Below are 23,420 nucleotides of genomic sequence, written 5' to 3'. Positions count from 1 at the left end.
TGTATATGTATATATATATTGATCAACTTGGTTTTTTTTTTTTGCATTATTTGGGGTCTGAAAGCTCTGCATCTTTTTTGTTATTTCAACAATTTCTCATTTTCTGCAAATAAATGACAATATTTATATTTGGAATATGTTCATTTTACATTACATTCATTAACATATACCTATAAATAGCAAAATCAGAGAAACTGATTCAGAAACAGAAGTAACCCCTTAATTTTTTTATTAATTTTTTAATATATATATACCCAGCACCACTTTTTTAGCTTATTAAGGTCACATGATCACACATTCACACACTGTCCTGTGATGCTCTCAGGACATTCAGTACACAGTATGTGTCACTTAGGGACTTGATCAGTTAAAGTGAAGGACAGAATGCTGTTAGGAACTTTCCAAATCTCTTAATAGGGCTGTGTATTGCCATTAGAACTCGGCATTATAAAAAGTATTATGCTACAGGGGTTATGATTCATATATATTGTGATACTGTAAGAAAGGTGACATAAAGATACCATAATTGTTTTAATCTAATAAAAAAAAAAAAAATCATGAAATCAGAATGCTGGGGTCTAATAACAGAACACAACACTGATATCTAGCAGTTCGGGGTTTAAACAAAACACTAAAAATTACTGTCTGATATAAATCTTTACATCTAAATTAATAATTAACAATAGTTAATACTGTGTTTACAGTATTGCAACACAAAAAGAGTGAGATCATTAGTTATAATGATATTTTCCTACGTCTATTCTTTTAATTTTAAAATGTCACCATGGGCTCGTTGGAGTTAAACCGTGTTTGAGTTGAGATTAACACATGCACTCCCTTTCTCTGAAACACATCCTCAGCCAGACATAAGAGTTTGTGCAGTGAGTCACGACCTGAATACAAGTCAGAAACTGTGCATCAGCATTCACACAGAAAACACAGCCTTCAGAAAGACAAAAGACAAGGGCAGCTCAGGTAAGATTCCACTGTAATAAAGAGTAGTGAACAGTACGTGGCCTTAGGCAACTTTATTAATTTACACCAAATTCAAATCAATATAATACAGATAGTGCACATGCAACACTTCATGTTTCAATTGTGTGTGTGTGTGTGTGTATATATATTATCAAATCATATTATCTATTTGAAATATATATATATATATGCATCGAGTGCAGACATTTAATGAAAAACAATAAGAAATGAATACAAAGTATACAAAGTACTTACAGCATAGACAGTATTTTTCCGCTGTTGAAATTACAATAAAATCAAGCATAAAAAGCACTGGTGTAGAACAGAAATTCATTTCATTCTCTCCGAAAAACAAAAAAAAAAAACCTAACTAAATATTAATAAGATTAAGTGGGACATATAAAACATAACACATATATATAAAAAAAACACTCCATCAAGTGCCCAGTGATAAAACTAATAGCCCAAAATAGTATTAAGAGGCTTAAGAAGAGAAAACATCCAGTTCGGATTTCATATGCATATGCTTTTGGTGTTTTTTTTTCGTTAAGATACAATATTATGTTAATCATATGTTTAATAATTAATGTTAAAACAATAAATGTTAAAACAGTCACAAACATGTATGTATGTGCCATATACACGATTCATTAAAGGTATACTATGCATACTTATATTCTGTTACCCTCCGTTGATGTTCTGAACATATTGAAAAGGTTTTAACTGATATGGCGAGAGGGATCCAAGCTCAGGAGGCCTCTGTAGACTAAACGCTCAGTTCAAACCATAAAAACCAACGTGTTTCACAGAAGGCAAACCTGGACACCAATTCTGAACTCAACACCTAGATTTTGAAAGGCATGTATGGAGGAGAATGGGTGTTATGAACAGTGGCATTTTTAACGTCTTTCATTAATGAACATTTTAAATAGTCAAAAGCCTTAAATACTTAAAGCCTTACGTAGTTCACATCGTCAGAGAACAAAAAGACAGCAAATCAGTTTCAATCGTACTTCACAGATGATTCAAGTGATATAATAATGAGGACTCTGCTGCCACAAAAGCAACGAAACACACCAACAACAGCTCTGAGACTATGAGAAGGAAAGTAGTAGTGTGAGTAGTGTATAACTGCACCCGCAGAGACGGTGCTCGTCAATATTATAATTTATCCAAAATTATTTTGTGTTGCTGAAGAAAACAACTATTGGCTCCTGGCAGCATGTGATAGCTCATGACATCAGGTTTTATTTATTTTATTTATTTTTTTTATTTTTTTTGAGAATTCCTAGAAGGTATACAGTAGTATAAATAGCACTAGGAAAGGTGTGATAACTGTACGCATGATTAAATATTTGCCAATATCACATTAGATATTAGAGGAAACCACAGAAAATACCATGTGCAAAATACATTAACACTGTGTATGACTTTCAAGTATTAGTTTTCAGAGATATAGATTGAGATGCTGCTGCTTGATATGACCGAGAAAAAAAACAACCAAAAAACAAAAAAAAAAACAGCCTCAATCTGGATAAGCTGGTTGACCAGCCTAGTTCTTGACCAGCATCATCTCTGTGTATTTGATTAAGCTGAAAAGTTGATAGCTGGTCTACAAGCGTGATCAACCTACACAAGCTAAGCAACCAGTATGACCAATGTGACCAAGGTGACCGACCATTATCTCTATAAGCTGTTTGTCCAGCATGACCAGCAAGACCACGCTGGTCGATCAAGCATGATCAAGCACGACCAAAAACAAATACAAATGCAACACACACTCTATGCTGGCTCATACTACGCTGTTGCCAAATAACCAGCTTTTTTCAACCAGCTTAGACCATCTGTCTCCAGGCAGAATCTATCACTATGTGCTATCTTATTATTAGTTATTTTATATTGGCTTTATATTCTTAAAAAATACAAGTTCCACAAGCAACGTCATGCACTCCAGGCATACTCTTGAAATAGACAAAGAATATGGATATGTAAGGTGGATGATGGATGTGTGGTGCCAATATTATGATGAACTGTAGAGAGGACCACGGTCAGAGAGTTCAAGGTAGTACTGTTTCACATTTTACAAGAAAAAAATGTAAATTCCTCTTTTAAAAAAAGAACTACAGTACTTCGAGATAAATCATAAATCAATTTGCCAACAATTAAATAAAAAATGTGATTGTGCCCCAGCAAACTAGCTTTTCAGAACTAACAGCCAGGCTTGGCGCCATGCCAAATGATCAAAAATGGATTTGGTGATGGCTTTGGGAATAGTGTTGTTGTATGTGCCATGAGTGCACATGAAAGCTCATTTGCGTGGAGTCTTTATTGTGAGCACTACGGATAAATGGTTCGTGAGGATGTACTGATTGTGCATGCAAAGCATTGGCTTGCAAAAAAGTCTATGTTTTGTTTATATAACCAACAACAGCAGACTTCAGAAGCAGGAGCCCATTTGATTTTATTTTTCAATTTCACACGTAGCTCCTTTTTTTCAGAGATACCAGCTTGTGGTGATGAGTATTGATAAAGACCATTGTCTCGAACCCTGAATGTCCCAAAGTCAGCATTGGACCTGAGAAGTCTGTAAGTGCATGGCTATTCTTCGCTCAGTCAAGAACAGCCCTATTATTGTTAATGTTAATTATAATGGTCTGTCCTGCGCTCAGTTAGGTAGCTGCCTGCGTGTTAAACACAGCAATCACACTGTTTGTGGTGTGACAACTGTTTTTTTTTTTTGACCAAGTTGGGCTGCAAACCTTGAGGGGAACATGGCTGAATATCATCATCATAATCATCATCATAATCATCATTACATCTTTGCTTAAAGGTCAATGACCTGAGACAAGTATCCTTTCAGACTAAACCTCCCAGTATGTAGTATGAGGTCATTAACGTACCTTTTCTTCTAACCTCCTCTTCTGAAGTTAGAACAGTTTGCTTTTACGGTATTTAAGGGCCATGGTGAGTTTTTTTCAAAAGAGTACCCATCTAAAATTTCGAACTCTAGAAAAGCGAAGCATTTAGTTTCACAAAACAAACCCACAATGACTCCGTTCGGTTCTATGGCAACCTACCGGGACTTGTCCGCTACCGAGGAAAGAGGATAGCTTACACCAGTTTGTGACAAAGTTTGAAACAGGACAATAGTTAAGACTGGTAATAAGAAAAGAAAACAAACAAACAAACAAACAAACAAAAAAAAAGCATCAAACTAATCAGAATACAAATCATTGACCAGTTTAAACAGTAGATTAATAAAAAGTTATATGCTGCAGGGGTCTGGAAGGTACTGCACTCATCATTACACGTTGGTGGAGATCTTGTACTTGGGCGACATGTTGTTGTGGAACCAGATGAAGCTGAAAATGACGCCCATGGTTTTTGGGATGCTCTCGTCGAAGGCGAAAGTCATGGCCTCGTGCAGGGGCACTTTGACCACCTCGATCAGCTCGCCCTCCTGAGGTTTTCCGCCACCCTCGCCAACACGGTTCTCATCTGACACCTCAGCATAGAACATGGTCTGCTTGGATCCGGTCACTCCTACCCCCGACCTGTGGGGCACACAGAGAGGGAGCAGGTGAGTCCCATGGGCCACTGGTTTCATGAATGGTTTTGCATTTTTTAATGGAAAGTAAAAGATATGGATGACAAATTAGATTAAAGACAGATCATAGGAAGTGTTTTCTTCTCTCTGTAGGATGCTTTTTTAGTATTACATAACACCAGCACCAATGTGAGTCTCAGTAAAGCAAAAACTGGAATGTTTCCAGTTAACTGTCCAGTTAAATCTCCAAAGAAAGCTCTGGCAGAGTGATAAACATTCTCTGATGCTGGCAGAGTTTGGTTTAAGACGCAAATGGTCTCAAAGCTTTCCCTGAGGAGCAGGAATTCTGATCTCCACAGCTGCACCATAAGCCTGCAGGGCTTAACAGCCCAGTCAAGCTGTTTCCCGGCCGTGTTTTTTACATGGTGGCACTGCGAAGTGAATGTGGAGTTTATAGGGGTTGATGGGCTCTACCTTGTGGGCCCTTCAGGCAATTCGGAGACGCTTCTAAGGCCACAGATGGAGGATATTACAGTAAGCATGATTGTGCCTGAGGCGTTGTCTCACCTGAGACACTGTCAAGGAGATATTGTTATGGTAATCTCCCACAGGCACTTAGAGCAACCGTGGGCCTGGAAATGTCCCTTCCTCTTCCTGAAATAGCATCTTCAAATGAACTGGGAGGAAGGACATGAGCTCGGAAATAACGAGGAGAATTTCAAAATTGTGAATTTCGCCCTCAGTTGTAAAGAAAGGAAGGACCAGAACTTCTTATACAAGCTCAGTCCAACCAGAATGTGTGGGTTGGGGTTGCAAAATACAACACTGCATTTATTAGCAATTTCAGGGAATTTCACAGCTCGTGTTGTAGTTGCCCAGAGCGGCCAATCAGACGAGCGTGTATCAGAGCCCACTGCCCACATTCCCTTTTGTCAACATCTTTATAGTGGAATCTGAGCAATGTTTTGTTAAAACTGAAAACACTCAGTATTTACTGGAACGAACGGAATCAAGGACTGCATTAAACAGACAGACAGTCTAGGCGTGTGAGAGCCTGTATCTCTAAAGGCCCACAAGCTCCACATTTAGATGGACAGTTTAAACGCACATATCGGGTATTGTTACATAGGGGTATGGGGGACACGGTGACCGCCTCCCATCAAGAGGGGAAGACGTGGTGTAAAACAAGAGAGCGATAATCCTCAGGTACTGCAGACAGCCATGACTCACTTTGAAAAGGCATTTACATTCCACCTTTAGACTGGTGAACTACAGGTCAGACTACAGTAAGAAGAAGCACAGAAATGAAAATGCACATTAAAGTGGTGATGAAAATGTTCGGCAGAAAGTAATACTGTAAAAAAAAGCGGTATTATGCAAAAGAAGAGGCTGGCAAGCAGGCAGACATATAAAATCACTAAAGACCTTCCAAATAAATGGCTTAATTCTTTAGAAAATAATGCATATATTTAGACTGATGCTAAATCCATGCCATTTTTAGGGATTACTTTGGTTTCCATGGCTCTAATGATAACATGAAGGAAAGTATGTGCAATGGTAATGCTGTGGTCTCCACACACTAAAGTACATGCAAATGTTAGTGAATTTCCGTGTGTTTTACCTATTTATATCTAAATAATTGGTATTGTTATAATGATCTAGGTAGATGGTCAAGCAGTAACAGAGAATAATTGTAACAGTATCAATTACCCAGATGATAGATTAAATAAATAATGACTGGCTGTTAAAAGCTGCTAGAGGGTTACATAACCCATGCTTCAGAGGTTATTTTATATGAACACAATTTTTCTTATTTTCAGGATTTGGATTTTCCAAAAAATACGTTAGACAATGACAATGTTACTTGGCAATAGAGAACTGGCTTTACTGTACTAGTATATCTAAAAAGAAAATAGAATTTCATTGAAAAGTTTAAGTTTTAATTTTAATAATTGAGTTCACAATATGAAACTCATATAATATAGATGTTTTACACACAGATGAATCTATTTTAAGCATTTTTCTTTCTTTTATTGTTGATGATTATTATGGCTTACAGCCAATGAAAACCCAGTATCTCAGAAAATCAGAATAATATAAAAGACCATTCGGCACTTCTTTGCAGTGTAGCCAGTGTGCTGGAAAATGAAATCCACATCTCCATAAAAGTTTTAAATGATATTTAATTTTTTTGATATGCACTGTGTAGGTAACATATCATTAAATATTGTGTGTACTTAATTTACCATTATGAATTAAAGGAGAACGCCAAAGTGAAATGGACATGGGTTGTGGTGAAACATCAAAACGAGTATGAATGATTTTCAAATAGCCCAGCATTGCGAAACAAAGCGCTTTTAGCTGATTCTCCCAACAGGCTTACAATGCTAGAGATAGGGGCATAGCGTTGCCTGTGCAAAGAAATCACAATTTTACACTATTAACAGCTCAAAGCTCAAAGTAGATCCACACCTTATTAGTAGAATTCTGAGGACCCTCACATTTAAAACGAGGCACTAAGAAATTTGAAAGTACACAGATAGTTTATTAAAAAAAGACGGTTCATTTTAAGATGCCAGTGCTCAGAGAACTACCTTGAAGCCACTTCTTTGCATGGACAATGCTATGCCCCTATCTCTAACACTGTAAGCCATTTGGGAGTAGCAGCTAAAATGCGCTCTAATTTGGAATGAAGGGGTTGAATGGAGGTCAACAAAGACAAAAGTTTGTACTCATTATTATGTTTCACCTTTACCCCAAGTACATTTCACACTGGATTTCTCCTTAACTTAGAGGCCATGTATCCCAAATCAACACAAATGAACTAATAATTAAAAAAAAAAAAGCTTTTTAGAGTTTGGTACAGTTGGAAATATTTAGATTCTGTATTAATACAGAAGACGTAAGCTCAATAAAAATTCCTTGGCAATACTTTTGCATCAGTGCTCTTCTAAAAATGACAAACCTGCCATGTTTGTAGCATAAAGCAGAAAAAAGTGTCATTTGAGAAAATTGGGTAGATGTACAGTCATAAACACTTTAATTACCAGCATACAAATTAATTTAGGTTGCCAGTAGTCTTACAATTTTTAAACAAGAATGCTTATGGGCCAAGAGATGTTGAGACCTCTTGGGTGTTCAGAAATCAATACTGAACGACACTTTTTTATATATAATTATCTGTGAATTCTGGTGAGATTGATGCTTGAACTTATGAAAACTTTTATGAAAGCTCCTAAATCCTAAATATTAAACTGATGAGTGATAAACAGTGAATTTACAATTGCATTTATGTAAAGAAAAAGCAGGAGTACGGGACTGCAATGCCCTTTAATAGAATGTTCTATATCAGAGCAGGCTGTTTACTCCACATTCCCATACCTAAGTCCAGTAGAAGACTATAACCCGAACAGCCCCTAAATACACACGGCAGGTGTAACATCAGGCTGGCAGGTGCCTGTGACAGCACAAACAGCAGGTGCTTGGCCTGTAGTAAAGTCCTGTTTGTGTGTGTGTGTGATAGCAAGAAGGTCTGAGGGAGTGTTTGTGACTCCATGTAATGACACAGTGGATTAGAGCTGGGTGGGTGAGGGTAATCATCAGCAGCAATAAGCAGGTGTGTACGCTCCCCTGCTCACACACAGACGCGCACAGATGTGAGACGGCGAGGGTTTACGACTGTCTCCTCATCTAAGGCTGATAAGAACACAGTCTCACCCCACTGATCTAGACATAGTTAGAGAGGACCGTTTAACCCCGCTCTTCAGCTGTATTCCTCCACACAATGGCTGTTTGAAGTATTAGTGCTCAGCCCAACACTAAATACAGGGAACAGCACTCTTTAAACTTTACACACCAAAAGATATCCGTTACGCTGTTTGATGAGAAATGTGGCTAGGGTTATGTGGTTGTAAGCCTGCAAACACAATGGGCTGCAAAGAGATAATACAAAAAGTAAAAGAAGTAAACAAAAAGCAGGTATTGTATGATTAAAGTTTAATATTTCCTTCTTGTTTACTCTGCGCGACTGCCTGGACTTACACACTACCCTAGATCAGTTTCCTCCAACTCCAAGGTTCTAAATTATTCATCGTCAATAGTTCATAAACTATTGATGATAAACATTAGCGGTGTGCCGTGCAACTGTTTATTCTGAGCAAGAGGCTCCTTCAGCTCTTTTTCCACGCATAAATATCTTTACTTATTAAGCGATTTGCTTTAAATGCACATTTAATTTAGTGCTCTCACATTTAACACGCTAAATAAACAGAACACTTAATTTTTTTATCCTCTAGTTTAGCACCTCAAACCACTGTAAACTATATGTTTAAACATTTGTTTTCATCCCTTTTAGTAGACAGTCGTTTACTTCTTACTCTGCACAATAAAACTTTACGTTTACATTTTACTGCTTCAGTGCTCTAGCGCTCAAGCGGTCCAGCGATCTAGAGCCCTGCCACCATGATCAGGAGATTGCTGGTTCGAATCCCAGTCATGCAGCTTGCCATCAGCTGGCCTTGTTCTCTCTGGGTGGGTAGATGGCGCTCTCTCCTCACATCACTCCAAAAAGGTTGATGTCCGCAGCACAGGGCGTCTGTGAGCTGATGTATCGGAAAAGAGTCGCTGAACTTTCATCCGTGTGCACTGTGATGCTACTTGGCAATGCTGCATCAGCAGCAGTTTGAAAAGGGGCGGAGTCTAACTTTACATGTATCGGAAGAGGCATGTGCTAGTCTTCACCCTCCTCGTGTTGTGGCATCAGTGATAGGGGATATACAGCTGAATGGGTGGCACATTTAATGCTTATTTACTACTGATTTGCTGCTTCTTTATTGTTAGCTGTCTTGCAAAATCGCTGGTTACACAAACCATACATGTTAGATTTGTATTTTTTTTTTGCTAGAATTTTTTTTTTCTTGTATTTCTTGTATATGTGTACTACAAGTCACAGCTTTTAGAACACACCCCCATTGTATCCCCTATATTTTTCCTTTTAAGGAAAACAAACTGTTCATTGTATAAAAAAATAAAAAAATAAACATTTATTGTTAAAAAGACTGCAGCATTTACACACAGCACATTCACAATTTCATCATAATCACTAGAAAAAAGGCACAGAAACACAGCCAAGTCTGTAACTATTAAGTATTTTCTTCAGAAAAATTACAGATGAAGTCAGAGAGCGGTGAGTACTGTTTCCTACATATTGAAAATCCTCCTGGAAACGCATTAAACTGGTACAGGAAGAGGTCTGGCTGACCCACATGGCAACACCTTTAGGTCATCTTAACACTGGACTAAGTCTCAGTTTTAGCTTGTCTGATCCATACAACACTGCTTCTGGACAACTACAAAACAGGGGTGTTCTTAAAGTGTGTATATTTTGTACACCTGCTCATCTGTCTTTATTTCAGTTAATATACCAAATGGCTCTTTGCTCACTATGTATTCACCTAAAACTGTGCACAATATGATTAACAGAAAGCCATCTGTACTCAGTTATAGGATGCACAGCTCTTTATTTAGCATGAAGTGCAGTATTTGGGTGTTAAACCCAAGTCTTGTGACTTGTGTCGTGTGCTACACAGGGTATCAAGAAATAAGTATTTTGCTTGTGACTGCAGGCCTCGCACCTAAATACAGCTTTTTCGAAGTGGCTAGTTCTATTTCAGAACTCCTGATTAAAACCAGCTACTTAGTCAGTTATTTTCAGCTACTAGATGTGTGGAGATTGCAAGCAGTCTAAAGTATTGTTTTAGAACCAAAAATTAATGTTAAAGCAGTAACATTAACACTAGAGCTTCCTTCGGCAGAAAAAGAATGTTTTTTTGTGTTTCATGTTCTAAATGAGTTATTATTTCATAAAATAGTAACATGTCTCATTTTCAGCATCTGATATGGCTTCTTTGTTCTATTGTGAATAAAATATGTGTCTATGAGAACTGCAAATCATTTCATTATGTTTTTTACTGAACTTAATTTACATTTACTTTTCTGGATTTAGGGTGTACAGTCATTAATAACAACATGTTTTCATTTTAAATGTTGAGATTGGCTGTTTGACCATTGCTTATTTCTGAATTAGCAGATTAGCATCCTTTTCTCAGGTCCCTTTGTAACAGACTGACAGACCACAATAGAACATCCTTCTAAACTAAAATGATAATGGTGAGGGGAAGAAGTGCAAAACCTTTTCACAGGATGTGTGCACTAAAACATAAGCTCTTACATTTTGTGAACTCATTCGAAATTCCCAATGTAGGTTCAACACTTTCAATCAATATTATACTTGTGTTCATAAGCAGAAGAGAAGACATATTTTTGTAATCAGAATGAAATGTGCGTCATTGTTGTGTGTGCAGGTTTGTTTTGGGAACAGAGAGCGTTCTGCATTTATGCAATAAATTATTTTAACATGACAGTATACTAGAATGTTAACTAAAAATAAAATGTATTTGTCAGGTTAAATAAATATATATATATATATATAGCTAGATTTTTTTTCTAGTTCATTTTTGAATGTAGAGGAACCTACACCCCAGTTACTTTGCATTTTTTGCTTTCTGTGCTTTGAAAACAAGGGTAGAAACTTCATAACCCTTATAGTTTTAAACTCTTTCTTTTTCTCTGCTACCTGTCCGCTTTCTGCTCTCTTTAATTTTCCTACTCACACAAGTGTGAGGCTAAAGTTTGCAGTTCTTGTAAACATGAACATATCCTTTCATTTCTGTCATATATTTTTATACTATCATTCCACATTTTTATAGTGAGGGCATTGCTAATTTTATTTGCTTTTGGCTCTATTACAAACAAGACAAGCTAATCTGCCCAATTTTTTCATCTGCAACCATGAGAAAAGAGCTGTGATTGGTCAGACTAATTTTAAGACATCTGTATATCTGTAAATAGCGCCCCAGTCGATCAGTGTCAGACTCAGAAAGATTCAGAAACATCATAAACATACAGCATGTGTGTGTTTTTGAAACATAAGCCTTTTTTTGTCTGTAAAAAATTTGACCCAATGGTAATATGCCTATTCCCATTAGGCTAAAGTGCTTAAAGTGCTTATTGTTAATATAAACCTAACATAACGTCTGTATGCACTGTGTTGTATACACACCTGTATGACGTGATCCTCCTAAGTTTGGTGACAGGAACATCGAAGCCACACTCTTCCAGGATTTCCTGCCGGGCGATCTCCTCCAGCGAGAGGTCAGGTTTGTCCACCAGGCCAGCGCACAGCTCGTAGGTCACGCCCACTGAAGCCGGGGGCTGATCGGGGTGATTGGTCGCCTCTTCACCCTCCTGGCCCTCTGCTGGGGCTTTGGGTTCCTCTGGGGCGGCCTGCGTGGAACCCTCACCTCCCTGTTCCCCCTCCGGCTGAGGAGGTGCAGGCTTGCTCCTCTCCCACTCGCACATATAGACAGCTGCAGAGCAAACACATGAACACATGCCTTACATAATATACAACACACACAACACGTTCAGAAAGCAGTGCACACAGCAGAGATTCACCCTATTTACACTGGGTCATGCCATGTGCCTGGATTGTATTCTGAAAATATTTTGGAGGTCCAATGTGTTTCCAGTTAGTCAGACTGAAATCTGATTTCTGGGTGAGATGGAGGACACAAATTGATTTTATTGAAATTATTACTGGTGTTTCAGTTGTTCTATGAGAAGGTTTGGCTGCATTGTGTTTACACTTGCATTTTTATGTAGCCTTATTCATATATTATCCTCATACTCAAGTACTCAAATAACCACGAGTAAATGATGTCCTAATATTTTGAAGATGTGGCCATTTTAAACTACCCAGCAAAACAAACTTAAACAAACAAATACATGAGATCTCTGGCTAGGCAACAGACAACAGGTGTCTGTTGGCACAATTCTTATTGGTTAGTAGATGTATTACAGCTCCATGCATAAATATGCTGCTGTAATCTGCTGTGATTATATATGTTCTATATGTTACTAGGGGTGTGCCATCTCGTATCGTACACGATAATTTCGCCAACATTTTTGAATACCGTGAACAATATAATACCCTAAAAATATCGTGCCGTATCACCCACCCCTAATTATCATATCAGGGCACTACTTTTTGATTGTTTTTAGCAAAAGAAAAAAATCACACTTTTCTTATTTCCTATTATAAATACAGATTATTTAGTATCATTAGTGCAGTATCGTTTATTTTACTTTAATCCTGGATTTATGGAGATATTTGGAGTGCATTAATAGTATCATGATATTCTGGATCATTGACTTCTGATACAAATCTGATCAAATTCTTGTATTTTTTAATATCTCAGGTAGGGGGGTGACATAAATCGTATGCAATAACACAATAAATTTTTTATTTTGTTGAAGTCAATGTCGGGTGCAATGTCAAATTAAATAAAAAAAAATGCTGTTTGATACAGAAGGAAAATCTGTATTGTTCTCATTTTCCATGACTTATATATTAGAGGCAGGTTAATTATTCCCAATATCACCTACAGGATGAAAAAAGTCGCAAGACAGACTTTTATTTCAGAAACAAAAGTAAAAATGAAACAAATCTAAACCCATGAATCCTGACTTTGTTATCTTGGAATATGGCCGTTTCATCAGGGAAAAATATATATATATATTGATGGAATAAGCTGGTCTATATTCATTATGTTCAGGTAGTCAGCTGACCTCATTCTTTCAGCACAATGGATTTTAGCAAACATTGGATAACTCCAATATTTCTGGGACAGTATATTGTCCAAAAAAAAGAACACTTATTGTGACAGGCATAGGTTACAGTGGTGTGCAGTGAGGCCCTTAGAGTAGGGGTGACAATAAGTGCATGTAAATAATTACATATTTTTTCATCAGGAAATATGTATTATAGGTTCTGTAAACTATAAGTATTTATTTTATATATTAACTAAAATAAAAACAGCAACTAATTCAAAGCATTAGTCTGTGTTTTTCAGTTGCTATGGGACTCTTATCTGACTAAAAGCGGTTTTAACCAATCAAAGCTTTTTAAAATGGCTTTTGTACCCTTGTATCTGCGTGACCCTTCTTCTGATTTTGAGAAGGTGTAGTAATGAGGCTGTTAGCAAAGTCGAAAGAGAGTCTAACCAATCAGATTCATGGTTTACACTCCGGGGGCGGGGCCATGGCTGTCTAACCCCTTCTCAGCTCTTGGATGAAGGAGCTACGTGTTGGTTAGTCGTAAAACGATACACATGCTGGATTAATTCAATAGTTAGCGCACTATGGAATCATGGCGCATCATGGAATTGCCACTGCAAATCAGACAGATATTGTGTCACATCATATTAAAAAGCCTTTTTCTGTGTACTTAATGTTTTGGCGGCCCTGGTGTACTGTAGACATACAAAACAGTGGCGTGGGGCTGCAGAAGGGGTACCCACTATATTAATTGTACGCCACTGATAGGTTAGTACAAACATTACTGGTACAACACACTGTAAAAACCAGTGTACAAAAAAGGTGAAGGTGAACACGGACTGGACCTACAGAAAAAAGAAAAGAAAACAGGAAAAAGAAAGACGTTTTCTGTAAACGAGTGAAAGGTAGCATGTTTATATTCTGTGATTATGAGGAAAGCAGTGGTTTAACGAGATGATCTAACAGGTGAAGTTACGAGGCAGGCGGAGGCAACCTGAGCCGTACAGTGGGACGAATGTATACACACAAGTGGGACATGAGCTCAAGAGCAATCATGCTCGAGAGGCTTTGTTCCAACACCATTACCTCACACAAAGCCCGGCCTTCTTTCGAAGCATTGTTCGAGGAACGAGGAGAAAGGAAGGGAAAAAGGAGAAGTCCCTTTCAATGCGAGGCTTTCCTTCCATTCTGAGGAGCAGGGCGCCGTCCCTGGCGAGAAAGGGGGAACAATAGCGGCACGGCGCACGTACTGCAGTGCGGGCCCAGCACTCACACGAGCTCTCGCGCCATGAAAAATGTTCCATTACAAGAGTGCCATTGTTTCCAAAGGGCTGAAAAACAGGGCAGAGAGCACTCTGACATGAACCCCAATGTACATGACTGCACTGGGATGTATACTGTAGGCAGCAGTGTGCTAAAGTCTTACTTAAACTATATGTGGACAAAAGTATTCGAGACATATGTTCATTCACCGTTTCTTTAGTTTATCTTAAATAATTGTCTTTACTGTTCAGGGAAGATTTTTTAATTAGATTGTGTAGCATTGCTGCAAGGATTTTACTGCATTCAGCCACAAAAGTGTAAGTGAGGCCAGGATGTTGGATGATCATGCCCAACTCTCCATCTCATTCCAAAAGTACTGTAATTTACACACTATAAGGCACACACCGAAAAAAAACATCAGCGTGCCTTATAATCCGGTGTTCTTTATGTATGAATTCTACCGTTCAGGTTGTAAGGAGCAGTAAAGCCTCTCCACTGAAGTACAGCATTATACAGAGTTTCAGTTTAGTTCTCCAGCACCGAGACTAAAGCATCATCAGCATTAGCATTAGCATTAGCCAGCATTAACCCTGCTTGTTTGACATGCAGAGGAGAGTATTATCGGACTGTAGCCTGCTGCTAACCCCGGCTTGCACTGTTGGAGCAGCATTAGCATTACCCGCTAACTGCGCTAAGCACTAGCTCTTTCGCTGTGCAGCGGCAGGTATATATCAGCATGAATCCTGCGTCTCTACCGTGTTAAAACAAGCTACGTGAGACAAACCGCTAGCTAATATCTCCCTGGCTTACCGGAACACTCTAGGTGTTCTTCAGTGTAGCGCTGTCGGGTGGCATTTACGTCCCGCTACCGCTAGCGGTTAGCCACTAATGCTAATGCTGCTGCACCCAGACTTAGTGGAAATCTGGAAATCTAAGCTTACTGTTAATATACAGAAGCGCTGTACTCAACCAAATAAACATTTTTTAGGAGAGAAATCTGTGTAGATCATACATGTTACTAAGTGCTGTCCAACAGGTTCATGTTTTTCTGCTCCAAAGATTACAAAAAGTACTAAAAAAGATGTGTGTGCATTAGCACATCTGGATTAAAAAAGGGAGCAACTTAAACAATAAGGCTTAATTACCTCAGAAAACACTAACATTGCAAAAAGTACATAATGGTACGTAGTACCAGGTACATAAATGGTGCCTTGACCATTTTTAAAATCTCTCTATAAATATATATATTTACAATATTTGTAAATATTTACAATATTTACAGATATCATCCAACACCTAGTATATCTAGGCAGTCCTTTGTTAAAGCAAATCAGATGATCTACTGGTGTGACTGGTGTTCAGAGAGAATTCACCAACCAAACGTACGTTCTTCAAACTGTATTATCAGTACTTTATCCAACACACAGTATCAATATCTTTACTAAAACAGCACTTTTTGATTATCTAGGCTGTATTTATGATTATTATCTATTATTATCGATTCTAGTGTTATGTAGGCTATTGACAGGCGAAATTCTACTAAGACTGAGAGTATGGCTTTTGCAAAACAACTAAAAGGATTTTGCACAGTACTGTATGCAAAAAATGAATAGCAATAATTAAATCAGTGCTGGGAGACAATACTTTAAACAGATGTCAATTTATTTAAAATTTTACCTCAGTGATGATTACTTTTTATATCAGTTACTATATTTAATATTAAATGACTGACAGCACTTTTCTACGGAACAAGCTGCTGGACTGGCTCAGTTGGCTTATTGTTCGAGTTCTCCTCCATGTTGTTTCCATGTCGCAGACTAGATGAATTGGAGTCACATGACTTCAAACAAGGTTAAATGTTTTTAAGGGTACAGGACATGCACACTCAGTAGGAGAGGTACTACAAAATAAAAATATATACAGAATAATAAATAAAATGATACAATTAAGATTAATCTGGTTAGAGGTTAAAAAAAAAAGGTCTTGAATATTAAATTAAATCCCATCCTACAGGTAAACTCACACATCGACTCTTCATGCTGATAACCTATATCAGAAATAACAGCAGCTGTCACACACTGCATTCAGAAAGGAAGAGTTTTAGGAAGGAAAGGCGAAAGAGGAAGATTGTTTTCTTTGTAGGGGTTATCTGCAGGCTGTGGCCTGACATGGCACAAAGCACCACCTTCTGCAAACAGTTATAAAACAACAGATGATGTTACCAAGTGATGAACCCAAAACCGAAGAACAAAAGTCAGCACTTGAGATTTACAACCATCAATTAGAAACCACTGTTGCTAAACTGACAGCAGAACGTCTGAAGAAGAGTCTGCTGAGAGTTTGCACCTTTAAGAGCATCAAGACACGTGTGTGTCTTTCAGCGTTTAAAAGTCATGCTCAAGACTGAACGCTGAACGGCTCTGATTCGTGCAGAAATAACTAGAAGACTGAATGTGAATCTGACAGGCCTCCACCTCCACTCTGCACACAACACTGGTATGTTAAAAAGTTTGAATCTACCAAAGCAAAAATAAGATCGATAGGTAAAACACATTAAACATACAGGTATACAGTTATAAAATGAACTAGGCTCTATAAAGCATTATGTCACACTGTTTAGCTGATTAGTGGTGAGAACCCAGACTGCGCAATATCGAAAAAAAATGACAATAATATATACAGCTCTGAACAAAATAAATAAAAGCAGTTTCTTTGACTATATCAAATTGAGAACCTCTGGAATATAATCAAAAGGAAGATGGATGATCAAAACAAGCCAACAAACCAAACTGAACTGCTTAAATGTTTGCACCAGCAGTGGCATAAAATTATCCAAAAGCAGTGTGTAAGACTGGTGGAGGAGAACATGGCAAAATGCATTAAACTGTGATTAAAACAGGGTTATTCCACCAAATATTGGTTTCTGATCTCTTAAAACTTTATAAATATAAATTTGTATTCTTTGCATTATTTGAGGTCTGAAAGCTCTGCATCTTTTTGTTATTTCACTCATTTCTCATTTTCTGCAAAAAAATGCTCTAAATGACAATATTTTTATTTGGAATTTGGGAGAAATGTTATCCGTAGTTCATAGTATAAAACAACCTTGTTCATTTTACTCAAACATAAACCTATAAATAGCAAAATCAGAGAAACTGATTCAGAAACTGACGTGGTCTCAATTTTTTCCAGAGCTGTATATTTGTTTACTGAAATAAATATATTGCGTTATTAAAAAATAACAATTTTCACCAGGGGTGATTAAACATGTAATTTAACATGTTTAACATTGACGCTATTAATAATGGTCTGTGTGTATTCAATATTAGAGTAAAATAAATGATACTGGGCCTTTATATATTTAGATGGAAAATGTGTATTTTTTTTTTTACTTTTTTTATTATGCAATGAAAAAGATTTAAAAGTTTTAAGAGGACAGTACATGCGCACAGTACAAAAAGAATTCAAAATACTGCAAAAAAGATAAATAAAAATACACCACAAAAAATTATGGAAGCAAGATTAATTAATTTTTTTTTTTTTTTTTTTTTCATACCCCAATCCTAAAGGCTCTGCCATTTTTTCCATCTAGCGAGAGCTCACACATTCACACTTCATACTAATAAAATAATATTAAAAATATAAAAATAAAATTATTTAAACTTCCAAAATTCATAAAGAAAATCTGTTTACCTGGGCGGAACTGCTTGACCAGGATGAAACAGTGAGAGGTGGTGTTGAAGATCAGCACAGAGACACTATAGAGAAAGAGAAAAAAGGAGGGAGGAGAGAATTAAAGGTACATCAGCCTGTTACAAGTTGCACCGACATGAAAAGCCATTACTAAAGACGAGCCTTTAAGCAATACAAACTAGAGAATGCACAATAAATACATAATTACTGGTATTACATACAACTGTGTGTAATACCAAAAAATATGTTGAACACAGCCCTCTTAACAACTACTCCCAACACTAGAACAGCAACCAAGACAACAGAGAACTGAGAACTGTGTGCACAATTTTCCCATAACTGGGATTGGAATAAAAAGCTTCTTGCTCTTAAATGTCTCATCACAGTTAGAAATGGGAAGCTACAAATTACTGCTACTCATGATTACAGTGTTTACAGACCAGAAATGCACTGAGATGCTCAAGATTTGGGGGAAGTAAGTAAGTTATTGATCATAAAGTGTTATAACTTGTTAGATGTTATCTTGTGAGTGTGTTTAAACGCTGGTCAGCATGCTGGTGGCATGGTTACTTGTACTATGATAGTAAGAGTGAGGTCTAATAGTGGGTGCTGATAGACAGGACGTTCTATTCCTGAAGTTGTGTTTGGATTTAACATTCCTCAGCCTACAGTCTGAAGCGTGTACCAGGAATACATACATACAACCCACAATAGACAGCACAGAGAGCAGTAATGATTGTGACCCACAACATCTGGCTAGAACTGTCCATGCAAACACATACAGTGCACCTGTAGGTAAGTGCAGCATTTTTGTTTCCATGGGACAAGGCAATAGTCACTGATAATATATCATGCATATTGATACTGAACATTTAGACACAGACCAATTGTCCACAGTATTGATCATTTTTAAATCATTTATCACAGAGAATGAAAAAGACCAATAGCATGGACTGTATCGGTTTACTTAGGGCTGCACAATCTATTGCTTCGGCAGCATAATATTTATTTAGCATTATATTTATATTTATATTTATACATCAAAATACTGGGATGTCATTTTCCCCCCCAATATCCTGCAGCCATACTGTTTACAGAATTTGTACAGAATTTTATAACAGGTTTTGGCTTTTATCTTAAACCCAGGAGTTGCTATTTGTCCAATTAAAATCTAGGACTTTAATTCTATCAATTTAAACACCCTCCTGTATGTGACTATCAAATAACTCTGGTGTAAATTAAATCTATTAAATATATGACACACCCCAAATTAAGATCTTCACCAAGTTGTTACAGAATGATCCACCATATCATGATACTAAACTAGAACCATGCAATTTTTTATTTTGCAACAAACAGCAGAAAAAAGCTGTACCCCAATGGCCCATATAGCTCTAAAATATATTTCAGGGTATTACTGAAATAACATTATAAAATAAGGTTGGTGATATTACTGCATTTGATACAGCACACTCCTAATGTTAAATAATAGATAAAAACAGACAAAATATGTACCAGCCTGTAAACTAATAAAAAAAACAATGGCTAAAATACAGATTGCTCCTTAGATTGATAATAGTAGGAAATGCTCGCCTGGATCAGCAAGCAAAAATAATACATTTTATCCAAGTCTGTAGCAAACTTAGCCTAAAACAGCACACATCCACAAGGTGTGATGTGATGTGATGTGATGTGATGGTAAGTGTACCTGTTCTTGTGGGGTAGTCAAATGTTGTGTTTGTGTAGTTTGAGACTGACTGCCTACTTTATTAAATGCTAATGGTTATAAAATGAAAAGCTTTCCTTAAAATAGCTTATTTTAAAGTTTTGCCTTTTTGAACACTAAATTAGTATCAGTATTAAGGTTTTAAAGAGAGTACTTTGCTTTCCATAACTAAAATCTGGACAGTCCATTATGAAATTAAGGGCTATGCTCCAAACTGCTACTATTCAGGTGGCTAAATCTGATTGTGTTAATGCGTCTGATGCAGTGAAGACAGAGGGAAATGATATCAACACACATGAAGAGCATGTCTGGTCTGTTAGTTGTTTTTTATTTGGTGTCAAATACTTTTTCAAAACATTCCTCCAGAAACCTGCAGAAGCTTCAGTAACCTGCACTGTTTATGGATATCAACAGATAGAGACTTTATTTAGGGTTTAATTTATTTTTATTATTATTAATTTATTTATTTTTTTTTCACTTTTTTTTTTTAAATAATATTATTATTAAATAACAACTCTATCAAACGTATGTATTAAACCTAAAGCTGTTATTTCTATGTAAGTTCTATTGTTGGAGCCTATTAGCTTGCTGGTTTAGCTAATACAGTATAAGCCTAGTGAAATCTTATACTGCAGGCATTAACAAGATGAGTAACTGATGGAACATAATGTTCTTCTTCAGCAGTAATTTTATTGCGCTTTCATTGCGCTTACTGCCAACCTATTAAATTACATTTTTGTATTCTTCCTATTCTAACAGTAGCATCACTCCTCCTTCAGTAGTGATTTTCTGTACTCGTGGTTGTAGATCATGGTATTTTGGTAATGGGGAGGGTTTCTAGACTGAAAGGGCTCAGTGGGAAGAGCATGCTGGGTTTCAGAGCAGATAATGGATAAACCTCAGTAGGAGGGAGCAGTTGTCCCAGTAATGATGCTTTACTGGTTTTTCTAAGAGAAAAATAAACCACAACATTGCACCTCCTCTCACACCCACCCTTATCCACAGGCCTCAGCTAAATTTGTTAGGATCAAAATAGCATGCAAAGTTTGCTGTAGCTCACAACTGTAGAAAAGTGTGTGTGTGTGCTGAAACGGGTAAGGCAGAAGGTGCATGCATGGGCCAAAAGCTTGCACCATCAAGCTCACAGATCCGCACGGAATTAACACTCCAGCTTTCGTCTTGGTTCCTCACTACAGCTCCTAGACAGAAGCTAATACCTCTGAAGGGGAGAATAAATACCTGCGTTTTAAGGATCTCTGGGTAATAGGATTTTGGCAGGCTAAGAAATCCACCTAAAGCACACTGGAATAGCCAGGCCTTTGTTGCTGGACCAAGAACAAGCTAATCACTCGGCAGAGCAAGAGGTCAAGCTGTCCATCCACAGTCTCCACTCACTCTCCCACGAACAACTTTCATTCTTCTGCTGATACTTTAGACCCAGGACTTCAGACAGGTGGAGTCCCGGCCTGAGAGCCACTCGCCTTTGGCCTCAGATCATTAAGAACGTAGGTGATCCATAACTGACCGTGTTGCACAGTGTGAGTGTGAGAGAGTGTGTATGTGTGAGTGAGTGAAACTGTGTGATTGTTTTGAAGGCAGTGGAGACCGAGTCTCACACACTCTGTTGGGAAAACGGATGTGTCTGTAGGGGCAGGAAGCCCTGCCCTGTCTTTCCCATGGTGAATTCAGCCTGGCTACTCTGAGGACAGGCACACAAACACAAAGAAGCAGGCTGTCCTCCTCAGTACAGTGACACATAATGTCTGAACATAGGTACCAACAGGCCTGGGCAATGCGCTAAAATATTGCATCACAATATGTTAAGCAGTTTTTACTTTATACAGTATTTATCAGCAATTTTTTACACAGACAAAATGCTTTAGTAGCATCATATTGTTAAAAAATGCTAATTAAATACTTTTTTTTTCAAAACATTTATTTTATTTAAAAAAATCTGACGCACTTATTCCAATTAAACAGCACCAATTACACTGTTTGTGATAAAATGGCCAGTTGGTCAGTGTTCTTTAAGCACTAATGAGAATCACAATAAATAAATAGAAGCATATTACTTATCGCATTTAACAAATGTATTACAATACGATAAAATATTATCATGTTGCCCAGCCCTAGATAGCAACCCTGTGCTAAAATCTATCAAAATATAGATTCTTTAAATGTGATTTTCTTTTGAAAAACTTTTAAGAGGTTCTTTAAGAGGTCAATTGTGGAACTTTTTACAATGATTTAAAGGTTTTCCACTAATCTAATGAACCTTTTCAGCACCCAACTGGTTCTTTGAATTCCCACATGGCTCTAAAAGGAACCACTTCCACTGGCTTTCACTAAAGAACCCTTTCATAAGTGTTCCATAATTGGGGACCACTGACAAAAATAGGGATGGGCAAAATAATAAAAAAAAGTATATCTCAATTTGTTTAAGAGAAACGGTGATATATAGGATATGACACAACATTAAAAGAATAATCATAAGTATCATCATTTTATTTATATAACATCACAAACCAAACTTATGATTCATTTTATTAGTAAATAGCTAACTGTATCTCTAAATAAGAATTTCTCAATAGTGAGTCTTAATAGTGAACTATGTTGTATGAGATGGTAACATAAATGTGTCATGCTTTGTCACGCTTTTTTAATTACGATGTTTCTAAAGCCCTATCCGGACAGGATTATGTTCTCGGAGGGTCCTGGGTTAATTTTCTCTTTTATGAGGGGTCTTCGATAATTTTAGTCCCACATTTCTGAGTTTCGTCACCACACAATTAATAAAATAGCCATTTGTCCACTGCCATGCACCGTAATTACACTGCGGGCGCTCGTTTCCACAGAGATCCACGTAAACACAACAGTGAGTGGAAATGGAGGAGCTACTGAACTTGAAAAAGCCTAAAAACTCACTGGTCCTCCTGTTTTATTCAACTGCAGTCCGGATGCAAGTGTTTTATCACTCGGTAAAGGGGGAAATATTTTTCACAAACGTCCCCCTGAGAAAAGAATGCCGTCCGGTTTTGGCTTAAAACACATATTGTACAAAACTTTACCCTGTTAAGTGTAAGCCCTCCACAAACCAAACCCTTTCATAGGGCATCTCATGATATGATATTATCACAATACTGTGCCCATGATAACTATGATGTCATGATACTATGATTCTGTGCTACTTAATATATATATCACAAGACAATTCTTTACGATACTTCACAGCATCTGTGTTACTGAAGAGGACAAAAATACTCCTAAATAAGTAAATAAAAAGAATTATGAATTTATTCATGTCACAGAATTTAACAACCAATATTCTTCACCGCAGGTTTACCCTATTTATTTGATTAGTGCCACCAATTTAATTAAGCAACAACTTTAGTAAGTCTTATTGGGGGAGTCTAGGGGAGATTAGAGCATATTTGTTTGAATAAAAACATCCATATTTGACGCCACATATAAAAATATATAACAAACAAAATCAACAGGATATATTATGATATCTATATTTTGTGTCATCTGAACATAGTA

General features: G+C 37.2%; 1 protein-coding gene across 1 annotated transcript in view; it reads right to left on the bottom strand.

Annotated features, from left to right (window-relative positions):
* Positions 1-1,013: 1,013 nt before the first annotated feature.
* nudt14 (nudix (nucleoside diphosphate linked moiety X)-type motif 14) overlaps positions 1,014-23,420 on the bottom strand; it is a 62,368-nt gene continuing 39,961 nt past the window's right edge. Inside the window, exons 3-5 of the mRNA XM_007230937.4 lie at positions 18,155-18,219; positions 11,643-11,949; positions 1,014-4,529 (exon numbers count right to left, since the gene is read on the bottom strand). Of these exons, the coding sequence (XP_007230999.2) occupies positions 4,280-4,529; positions 11,643-11,949; positions 18,155-18,219 (622 nt within the window). The 3' untranslated portion in view covers positions 1,014-4,279. The remainder of the gene's footprint in view (positions 4,530-11,642; positions 11,950-18,154; positions 18,220-23,420) is intronic.

Source organism: Astyanax mexicanus, chromosome 1 (assembly GCF_023375975.1).
Source record: "Astyanax mexicanus isolate ESR-SI-001 chromosome 1, AstMex3_surface, whole genome shotgun sequence".
Classification (NCBI taxonomy): Eukaryota; Metazoa; Chordata; class Actinopteri; order Characiformes; family Acestrorhamphidae; genus Astyanax; species Astyanax mexicanus.
The sequence above is the reverse complement of the archived record's forward strand: the minus strand, read 5'-3'. Positions and strand labels throughout refer to the sequence as shown.